At 36.9% G+C, this 11691-nt stretch overlaps 1 protein-coding gene across 1 annotated transcript; it reads left to right on the top strand.

Annotated features, from left to right (window-relative positions):
* Positions 1-5936: 5936 nt before the first annotated feature.
* Positions 5937-10152, top strand: LOC145999905 (uncharacterized). Its single transcript, XM_083137182.1, has 4 exons — positions 5937-6133; positions 7176-7560; positions 9002-9120; positions 9978-10152. Exons 1-3 carry the CDS (start codon positions 5969-5971, stop codon positions 9097-9099), a joined length of 648 nt encoding a protein of 215 aa, XP_082993308.1. The 5' UTR covers positions 5937-5968; the 3' UTR covers positions 9100-9120; positions 9978-10152.
* The last annotated feature ends 1539 nt before the right edge of the window (positions 10153-11691 follow it).

The following is an 11691-nucleotide window of genomic DNA, read 5'->3' as shown; positions in this document are numbered from 1 at the left end:
CACAGAGCTGAGCATGGAATTGTTAGATGAGATTTGTTTGTGAAGAATAAAATAATTTCTAGATGTTTCAATACTCAATATCCCTATCTCTAACAGAGCTGTGCTTGCCTCACACAGACACAGAGCTGTTATGAAGAAATAAATAAAATAATATTTATACCTATTTGCTCTGTCTCTAACAGAGCAGCTGTGCTGTACTGATGTTATTAGGTACAAATCCTTGCACAGACACAGAGCTGAGCATGGAATTGTTAGATGAGATTTGTTTGTGAAGAATAATTTCTAGATGTTTCAATAATAAATCATCCCTATCTCTAACAGAGCTGCTGTGCTGTACTGATGTTATTAGGTACAAATCCTCCTCGCACAGACACAGAGCTGAGCATGGAATTGTTAGATGAGATTTGTTTGTGAAGAATAAGCCTTGTTGATATTTCCTCAAGACAGGAAATTTGTGACAATGTTTGTATCACCGACAGGAATAATTATTACAAGATTACAGATCACAGAACATGTGGCAAATATTATTATAGTGATGGCCCATATGTTGCAGAGTATGTATACAGGGAAGTGTTTGTAACAGCAGAGCTTGAAAAATACAGAAACACATCCAAATTATATTTTATTAGGGCTTTTGCTGAGATTCAGATCCCACCCAGTAAGGTTTCAAAACAATGTGCATATCTCAAGCCGGGAGGCACAGATCCTATGTGATTGCCAGATTTGTACCTACCTATACCGGGAACAGGCCTCAAACACAGACACAGGGCCATGCTGAGATTTTTTGCTATGCTCAATTATACAATTGGAAAGAATAAAATTTATTAACAGAGCTGTGATTGCCTCACACAGACACAGAGCTGAGTATGGAACTGTTATGGAATTGTTAAATAAGATTTGTTTGTGAAGAATAAAATAATTTTTAAATTTATACTTAATATCCCTATCTGCTAGCTGAGCATGGAACTGTTATGGAATTGTGAAGAATTGAACTAGTTAGAATTGAACAATATTTTTATCACCGACAGGAATAATTATTACAAGATTACTTATAATCACAGAACATGTGGCAAATATTATTATAGTGATAGCCCAGTATGTATACAGGGAAGTGTTTGTAACAGCAGAGCTTGAAAGTTATCATATCTTATAGGGGGGTTTGTTCTGAATATAATTATATCCTATCAATTATGATCCCTGATACAGCCCCGCTGTGATTAGGGCTTTTGCTGAGATTCAGATCCCACCTCAAAACAATGTACATAGTCCCTTTCTTCTCAAGCCGGGAGGCACAGATCCTATTTCAAATCTACCTATAGCGGGAACAGGCCTCAAATCTCACACAGACACAGGGCCATGCTGAGATTTTTGGCAAAAAACACAATTTCATGCCACACATTGGGAGATGTGAAGAATTAGACAAGCTTTAAATCCCATACAAATACCGAGTTGAAACTGTCATGGCATAGGGATGAAATAACATCTAGACGCTCAATAGATAGGAGGAATTGTTATAGTTGTTAGATGTGAAGAATTAATTATACCCTAACTGTTAGTCCCTATCTCAGAGCTGTGCTCTGTACAAATCCCACACAGGAACTGTTATGAAACTACACAGACACAGAGCCTTGCTGAGCATGAAACTGTTATGGGAATTGTTAGATGTGAAGATCTATTATAAACACAGAGCTGTTATGGATATGGGGGTGAAGAATTGAATAAAATAATATTTATACCCATCTACTCTGTCTCTAATATTGCTGTACAAATCCCACACAGATACAAGCTGAGCATGGAACTGCTATGGAATTGTTAGAAGAGATTTGTTTGTGAAGAATAAAATAATTTTTAAATTTATACTTAATATCCCTATCTGTTCTACATAGACACAGAGCTGAGCATGGAACTGTTATGGACTTACACAGAGATGTTATGGATATGGATGTGAAGAATTGAACTAACAGAGCTGTGTTGTTTTGATGTTATTAGGTACAAATCCCCACACAGACAGAGCTGAGCATGGAACTGTTAGATTTGTGAAGAATGAAATAATTTTTAATCCCTATCTCTAACAGAGCTGTGCTTGCCTCACACAGACACAGAGCTGAGCATGGAACTGTTATGGAACTGTTAGATGAGATTTGTTTGTGAGCTGATCATGGAACTGTTATGGAATTACACAGAGATGTTATAGATATGGAGGTGAAGAATTGAATAAAATAATATTTATACCTAATAACAAAAATATTGAGTATCTTCATGGTAATCACCTATCCAAAATTTGAATCCTGTTCTCAATAATTATATCACTGGTATCTTCACTCTAAGCTCAGCATTGTGCGAGGTTTTGAAGCTTGTTCCCAATAATTATATCACCGCACAGTTTTGTTCATGGCATAGTTCTAAGTTTAGCAAATTTGAATCCTGTTCCAATAACAGCATCACTGCACAGCTCTGTCAGGTATAGGGATATTGAGTATAGATTTATGGAAACAACAGCTCTGTTAAAATTGTTTCCCAATAACAGCATCACTGCACAGCTCTGTCAGGTATAGGGATATTATTTCATGGCAATCACCTATCCTTAATAGTTCTAAGCCCAGCAAAAATCTGTTTCTGTGTGGGATTTGAATCTTGTTCCCAATAACAGCATCACCGCACAGCTGTCAGGTATAGGGATATTGAGTATAGATTTATAGAAACCACAGTTCTGTATGCATTATTATTTATATCTGTGTCTGTGTAATTGAATTTTGTACCTAATAACAGCAGAAATCTTCCATGACAATCACCTATTAAGCTCAGCAAGAATCTGTATCTGTGTAGGATTTGAATCCTGTTCCCAATAACAGCATTATTGCACAGGGATCTAGATATAATTTCATAGCAAAAATTAATTCTTCCATAAATCTGTGTAGGATTTGAATCCTGTTCCCAATAACAACATCACTGCACAGCTCTGTTAGGTTTAGGGACTAGATATTCATCATCACAACATGCAGCAGAGCTGTTCATAATTAATAAGATTCAGAACAAACCTCTATACCAACAAATATTATAAACACATCACCTCTTGCTCAAATATATCATGCAAAAGCTGAGATAGACCCGCTTGTAGAATGGCTTCACTTTTATGAACTTCCAGACAGTTTGGATTCTGTTTCAAATTTAAGAAACCTGAAATACATAAGCTTTGGGAGTTTTGTTTGCAACCCGTACAATATTATTTTTCCTACATTTGTAGATAATATATTGCACAGTCCCGAACTGCTGAAGCTCCAATTGCAGTATGTATGATATGGAATCGTGGAACTCCATGCCATCGCTTGGAATTATGATTTTATGCGGTGCATGCCTTGTGATATTAATTGTATTAGAATAGGTGTGACAAAATCCAAGGACTTAACATGTTCCACAGCAATGCTGTACTACAGAATCAATACTGATCTTAAAAACAACATATTCCCACTCAAGAAACTTGAAATTGTTAGCAAAAAAAATATTTAAGTCCATCTTGTATTGAATAAGCCAGAATTGATATTGTTTTTAAGCAGGTACATAATCAACTCATTAAAATATAAACCAGAATTTACATCCAATTTTCCTGCCTCATCAAGTATGGAAATTGTTGTGTCCCATGATATGTCATCAACAGGCCACCTGCTGTTTGTATAAATTTTATGATCATGGAAAAATTTGTAAAACCTAAATTTTTCTAAACTTGAAGTACTTTTTGTAAAAAAAGCAACATATTTTCCCCAATGACAATGCAACAGGTATGCATCAATTCTATGCCAGTATGTATTGGATTCAAAATCATCATATTCAGAACCTAATTCTATGCTCACATACCCAAACCCAACATCACTGTTAAGTACCCATCTTGCCTCTGTTTCATTTTGCACTTTAAAAAAATCATACTCTGATAGATTTTCAAATTTTTCCCTAAAACAATCCAACAGGTGGTCTGATTTTATATATCTTGCAATGTTTCTTCTTTCAAAATATGTTTGCATGTTCAGGTATCTATATTTCCTGGAAGATATTATTCTGATTGTTTTCTTAACATTGAAACATTTGGTAAATATTTACTGCTGTTGAAATAGCCCAGCCTAACATGTAATATTGTTTGCAGGTTGATTCAAGATGCAAAAATATTTCCAGATACATCAAATCCAAATCTCTTGTTCCTGAATTTAAATTGAGATTGTAAAACATATTGTGTACTCCATAATGTTCACATAATTTGTGGAGAGCCTGTTTCTGGTGCACAGGGTCAAGTTCCTGGTCTAGAAAATTACAAAATATGGCCTTGTTGTTCAGCACTGTGCTTTGTGTGTGTGTATGTGTGTATGTGTGTGTGTGTGTTAATATTTTTGGCTTTGGTATTTATATACAATTTCTTGGGGTTCAAATCAAAACTCTATGCTTAATAAAAAATATCAGTTGGGTTCAGCAGTGTGATTTGTGTATGTATGTGTATATATATATATGTGTGTGTCTGTGTATGTGTTAATATTTTTGGCCTTGGTATTTATATAAAATTTCTTGGGGTTCAAATCAAAACTCTATACTGGGTAATAATTTGTTGCACAGCATGATGCAATATAAATAAACCAGAAATAGGCCACAACTTGGCCACAAGTGGACCGGAAGTAGGCAAACCGGAAGTGGACCGGAAGTAGACCGGAAGTGGACCGGAAGTGGACCGGAAGTAGACCGGAAGTGGACCGGAAGTAGACCGGAAGTGGACCGGAAGTGAATATGTGTGGGTGGGTGTGGGTGGGTGTGGGTGGGTGTGGGTGGCCTAGTTTTAAGTGTGGTCAAGAGGGGCATATTTTTAACAAATTTATGGACAACAATCTCACAGAAGTGCCTTTTGTAAGTATAGGCAAATCAATCTGAGGGGAGCTCTTCCTTTCTGAAAAATTCTCTTCCTTTCTGAAAAATTCTCTTCCTTTCTGAAAAATTCCCGAGGGCATTTTTACAAAAATCTTGGATTAGGCAAGAGTTCCACACTTGAGCAAAAAGCTCATATGCTCATGTTGAGCAAGTTTTAAGTGTAGCAAAACTGCTTGAGGAGTGCTCTTCCTTTCTCGTCCTGGTCCCACCGTAAATACAACTACTCATGTCACACCCGTCACAGGCAAAAAATGTTTATAAAAATAGTATGTAGTAATATTTTTAGAAACTGAAAGCATCTGAATGTCGAGTAAATTTTGGCTTGTGAAAATATAATGAAAATGTTTCAGTAAACCTGTATATTTCACAGAGTTTTCTGAAAGACTGAGAAAGATCATTAAGTCATGTCTCAGAAGTGTCACACCGGTCACAAGTACAAAAAATGTATTTTCTGTAGCTGAGAATTGAGATGGGGGGAAGGAATAAGGGAGAACGCGTCCCCATGTCCGCCTCCCACCCGCTAACGACTCCCGTACTTTTAACACTACATTATTAAGTAACTTGAAAAAATAGAAATACAATAACATTATTAAGTAACCTGAACAATAGAAATACAATAACATTTTTAAGTAACCTGAACAATAGAAATACAATAACATCATTAAGTAACCTGAACAATTGAAATACAATACATTAAAAGAACTCGAAGAAATTATGGAGGCCTCAAAACAACCGAAAAATGCGAAATAAAAGCAATATTTTCTCTTTCAATATACAGGGAAACTAACTATTATCATGCTTATCTTCTTCTTCAACGTTACAAGAAAGAAAAAAGATGACCTTCATCAGTTTTCAAGTACTTTGTGAGTTACTAGTAAAGAGTAAACAAACAAGTTCTACACAATTCACTCCTGACCTCCTTATCAAACACGTGAATTCCTAGCGCCACCTATTATTACCAATCATAACGATTTCAACTTGAGATAAGCAATGGTTGTATCTCTTCAGCTCGGTATAAATAACCGCCGCATCTGTGAGTAAGTTAAGTTCCAGGAAACTGGTAAAGATGTCTCGCTCAGCCCTCGTCTTGGTCAGCGCTCTTCTCTTGATCCACCAAGTGGTGGGCCATGGACACATGGAGGAACCTCCCATGAGGTCTTCCATGTGGCGCTTTGGGTTCAACACCCCGCCCAACTACAACGACGATGGGCTCAACTGTGGAGGATTCGGGGTGAGTTGAAGTTACACCAAGTGACCTTGTAAAGTAGTTTTCTGGTAATTTTATCAGATACAGCTAGGATTTTCGCAAATATGGTTCCATGCATTCCTGGATAATGTTATTCGACAATGAACGACGCCATTTTCAGCAGTTCTATGCATCATATCGCAGAGATAATCTCGAATGAAACATTTTGGCGCCAAAAGTCGGCCATTTTCTTTGCGCTGCATCCACGAAATGGAGTTTTCTTGAGAAATTAACCTTATGTACAAGTATGCAATCATGAACTCATAAGATGGTATAAAATATAGAAATAACAGTATAGTTTCATTATCTCGCTTATTTCTATGGAAGTCCACTAAAATAATATAAAAATCAGCTTTTATACAAATGAGAATAATGCCAAAAAATACAAAACTACAAGCTTAATCGAATAAGAAAATTACTGTTATTCCAGCTAATGACAGCAAAGTCCCAAATTATTATTTAATGAGCAATATTATACTATGACAATAACGTAAATTTTAATTTACCTTTGCGTCGTCGTACAAGTCGTAGATGCATTAATATTTAGTAATTAATGTTATTTATTAGCATTACTTATGCATTAATTATCGTAGACGACTGTCATTACAAAACTGATTCACAAGAAACGCAAAGCAAGTAGTTATTTTTTATCTTACTATATTGCAAGTATTTATGGGGGTCCAGATCCCTGGGCCTGTCCTCTAAATACGTTCTTACTTCTATAATCGAAAATGTAGCGCAAAGAGTCCGATGAATTCAATTAGGATGTTTTAAAGGTTAAAGAAACTTTAACACTTTTTAACACTTAATCTCTTCAATTGATACACGAAAATGCAAGTTTGCGTTAAGTTTACATTAAGTTAGCATTACGTTAAGAGCAAGTTAACATCACGTTAAGAGCAAGTTAGCACCACGTTTACAGCAAGTTAGCATCACGTGTACAGCAACTTTGTGTCAAGTTGACAGCAAGTTAGCATCACGTTTACAGCAAGTTTCCGTCAAGTTTATACCTAATCTCTCTTCTTAGGCCCAATGGGAGCAGAATGACGGAAAGTGCGGCGAGTGTGGAGACGATTACGCGCTACCTCGCCCACGACCCAACGAAGCAGGTGGACAATACGGAAACGGCATCATCGTCAGAGAATACACGGTGGGACAGGTCATCCCAGTGACCCTCAACTTCTCCACGACCCACGCCGGGTACTTCGAGTTCCGTCTCTGCCCAACCAACGACCCCGCGAAGCTCTCGACCCAGGAATGCTTCGACCAGAACCTCCTGGAACTGGCTGACGGCTCTGGAACCCGCTGGACCCTGCCTGATAACAACAGCAGAGGAGTGTACAACCTCGATCTCCAACTTCCACAGGGTCTGACGTGCAGCTTCTGCGTTCTGCAGTGGTATTACGTTGCAGGTGAGTGAGCGCTCATTCCTTGACCGAGTTGTTGGAGTTGGGCCGTTATTTCAGAGATATTCATTCCCTCGGGTGTAAGAGTGCCATTGGAGCACTCAATATTGTTGACATAGAACTCATTAAAGTCTCTTATTTGTATTGTTACGTTATTCGCGATGAAAAATATATAAGGAAAGATTAAAAAGGGAGGGTCCCATAAAATTTGTTAAAGGCACAATAACAGCATTGGCTCTGTTCATATGGGAGGCCTGTGGCAAGGATAAAACCCATTACTTCCTGAATGCGAGTCCCTCACATTGAGGCACGTAGCCAGGAGAGACTCAGGGTGCTGCAGCGGTAATTAATTCCTCAGCAGGATTAAACATTTTGTATAATAAGTTGCAATATACAAATTAATCTTCAGGGCTTCTACCCCTCCCCACTTTTTCGCCTTCCGATAACGGCTGCTGATAAGAGATGAGCCCCCCGAAAGAAAATTCTGGCTACAGGTCTGCTCACATTAGCCACTCATCTAACGTAACACTCAAACGAGAGATATACATTCTTCAAACTGCAATGATTACAGGTTGCATTCATGGTGACTCGTAGGCACGATAGTAATGAGTTCTGTCCACTTTTCAGTAATAACACTAATTAGGAAAATTAGTTCTAAAATTTTAAAAATTACACTAATTACTCTCTGTGTGTATCTTTGTCTAAAGAACTACGTATGTTAGAGTATATCAATTGGTGCCAGCAAAATTTACCCAATTATAAGTTCTTTAAACAGACCTTCGAGAAAGATACTCTATACTACAGACATTTAGAATGTGTAAAATAAAAAAACCTTACTAAATTTAAAAGTACAAAATACAAGAGTTAAAATTCTAATTACGAATTACTTGCAAATTTCTGTCACCCGCAGATATGCACGAACACACACGCTCAACTATTCCATGTTGTGCGAGTACATGCCACTGAAAACCAAGCTTTCTAGCACTCCCACACTAGACTGTAACTCTTCCTTCTTTCTACTTCTGAACATAGTGGCCTGGCTACACTGTTGTCAGTAGCAGAGTATTGATTATCACTAGATCTAGGCTACAATCCTGCCTAAATCAAGTGGACAATTTTATTACACTGGAATATGCTTGTATCAGTCGCGGATCCTCGTTGCTAAGAACATTTCTATCACAGAGTTGTTAGAAATGCAATAGACCGGCAACGCTGAGCAGAAGTATGAGAGTTAAAAGTTGTTGATTCTTAGGGGGTGGGAAGCAGGGGGGGAATAGTCTTCACCCACCAATTACAGTAACAAACTTTACTACCGGAAATTTGCCAAGAGCTAAGGAAAACAGAGGGTAGACAAATTAACAAATGAAAGACGATTTTGCTATAATCAAAAGCAATGTGTTGAAGTGTTTCCAGGACTTCTGTAGCAAAAAATATTATATATTTTCAGGCAACCGATGGGGAGATTGTGGCGATGGTGGAATTGGTGCGCTGGGATGTGGTCCACAGGAATCGTACAAAAATTGCGCTGATGTTTCAATCGCATAAAGGAAATCCATAACTCCTTTGGTAAGTTCACTCATAAGTATGGGTCACTAGTAGGTCTTGCAGGATTAATAATTCTTCTTTGACGTACAGATGTCAGTATTGTGCTAATTAAACTATTTTTCTATATTCAGGTACAAACAGAAAATGTATATTACATTTTGAAAGAATGTATATACAATTATTTTTCATGCATCATTGACTGAAGCTAAATACTACAACATTTCATTTCATCACACAAATATTTTTCCATATTATTCATAGTTACACTATTATTCTCTATAGATTTTATTACATTTTGCAACGTGTATTGGTAATTTTCTACTGTACAGCTCGTGTTAAGATTCAAGTTATGAAGTATGTTCAATATATGACCAGAATTTATAATTAACGATACTCATATTTGAACAGATTTACTCACAGTCACAAGATAAGACAGCCCTTTAGAGGGCCAACGACAGCCAAAAAAGGCTGGCTTAATGTGATTGGTAGAGTAAGATTGTTTTCGTAACGTCTCCAGCTGACCGGGCAAATCTGGCTAACGAGCCTACCTTCAATGCAGAACGTTAGAAGCGGGATAGCGATAAGTGCAGGGCGGAGATGACGTCAGCCATTCACTAGGTGATTGGTTGCTTCGGGAGTTTTAACTATCTCTGAAGCTACAAATGCAAAACAGCAGAGGTGTTATGAAAATGATCGTGCTGTACATCGAAATTGTTTGGGTTTTGTAGAGTCCGTTGCTATTGTTTTTAAGCTATGTGTCAATAAGTACCTACAATTGGGGTAGGTAATGACTCGTTAATTATAATATCAAACATAGACGTCGCGGAAAGAAACATTAACGAAACTTTGTATTATTAATATTCTCTCTTGTTTTGCAGATTAGACTCAGCCTGGCTTCTGTTATACTTAACTTCTATGTAGTACTTGAAAAGCAAATTGGCCAACCTTCTTCTTTCCTGTTTGCCATAGAAACGGACAACGCAACTTCTTCACAGTCTCTTTCCTTTCTGTTATGTATTAAAAAGCAGTAGATAATAAAAGCACGAGCATCAATCTTGGGTCTTTTAATTAATATTAACCAGTTATAATCGGAGAACGTATTTTATGTACCAAAAGAGGTGTTAGATATATAAGTATATTTAGTTATGAGCTCATAGTTATGGAATATGACAATTTTCATTAAGTTATTGATATAGCTAAATAAATGCATTAGGCTCACATTATATTAATTGCAATGCAAAATACAAATACCAAAGTGTGCTTTATTTATTTTACCAAAACAATGGACTGCCTGTTGTCATTAAAGACAGACTTATGTTGACTGAAACTGCGTTCAATATCGCGGAAAGCACAAGTTTGCATTCTCTATTGTTGACAACAATGTTAGAATAACAGGTGCATTGTCTATTGTCAAAATTTAAAATATACAGAGTACAAAACGACCTGAATGAAGATGAACGGAAATTTAACAAAGGGAAATTTTATAGTAAGATGAATATGGAATATATCTTGAAGAATGTTTGAAAATATGAAACTTATAATTATGTAAAAATTACTAAAGTATGTGCAACAAATAACATATCTAAAAATATGGTAATTAATAATAGCATTTTTCGAGCGTATTGAGGGTAATTCTCGAAGAAAATGCACAATAACATTGATTTTATCATCGAATGATGATATGTATTTATATATTTTATTTTATTTATTTTATTTATTTATTTAAAAGTGTTTTTAAACTGCCGAGAACAGCTTTCCAGCCTTAATACAGCAGTATTGCATGTTACATGGTTACAAGGTTACAAAGTTACATATTTCAAGGTATCCAAAACCAAAGTATTGGACTACAGACTATAAATCCGTTCCCGTGATTGTATGTTTCAGGTACAGAGTTGCCAACCGTACGGTCCTGACAATATACACACTTAAGAAAATACGTCGATGAAGAATAGTTTTAGATATATCGAAAAGAATGAGCAATGCTATACCAATATTGGACTTCTGTGCAAAAATGATGATTGTGCTATTACGGACTAGAAAGTGTAATTGAAATTTTATGAAAATGGGTCCCGGGTTCGATACACACTTGAGGCACATGGTGGTTCGGATCCGACTTTAAACTGTAGGTCTAGTCCCGATTAGCATAATGTGGACTTAAAACACCAAGTCAATTTTATGAAAAATATCAAAATTGCATGAGGATCTAAACCTATTGATTTAAGATATTAGATTTAAGTTGGTAATAATGCTATTACTTTTGTTGGATTGATGGATTAAGTTTTAAGTCCACTTTATGCACAGTAAAGATAATTGGGACTGGACCTACAGTTTAAAGTGGGATCCGAACCACTATGCGCCTCCACCGGGTATCGAACCCAGGACACCTTGATTACAAGGCGACGACATTGCCACTTTGTCGCGTAATGAATACTTCCCGCAAGTTGACCCCCGTGGCAGAGTGGTTATCACGCTACGACGCCAGAGGTCCCGGGTTCGAATCCTGACCTGGGCATGGGTGTTTGTGAGTGTTCATTTATTAATTTCGTCATATCATCACTCATCCCCATCTTCGCAATTAGCCAGAAGTGGCAG

This window comes from Lepisma saccharinum, chromosome 16, assembly GCF_977018435.1.
Source record: "Lepisma saccharinum chromosome 16, izLepSacc3.1, whole genome shotgun sequence".
Lineage (NCBI taxonomy): Eukaryota > Metazoa > Arthropoda > Insecta > Zygentoma > Lepismatidae > Lepisma > Lepisma saccharinum.
The sequence above is the reverse complement of the archived record's forward strand: the minus strand, read 5'-3'. Positions and strand labels throughout refer to the sequence as shown.

Coding starts and splice junctions, on each gene's coding strand:
- LOC145999905 (XM_083137182.1), top strand. CDS start 5,969: ATGTCTCGCTCAGCCCTCGTCTTGGTCAGCGCTCTTCTCTTGATCCAC. Junction 6,134..7,175: donor TCAACTGTGGAGGATTCGGG/GTGAGTTGAAGT, acceptor CTCTCTTCTTAG/GCCCAATGGGAGCAGAATGA. Junction 7,561..9,001: donor GCAGTGGTATTACGTTGCAG/GTGAGTGAGCGC, acceptor ATATATTTTCAG/GCAACCGATGGGGAGATTGT.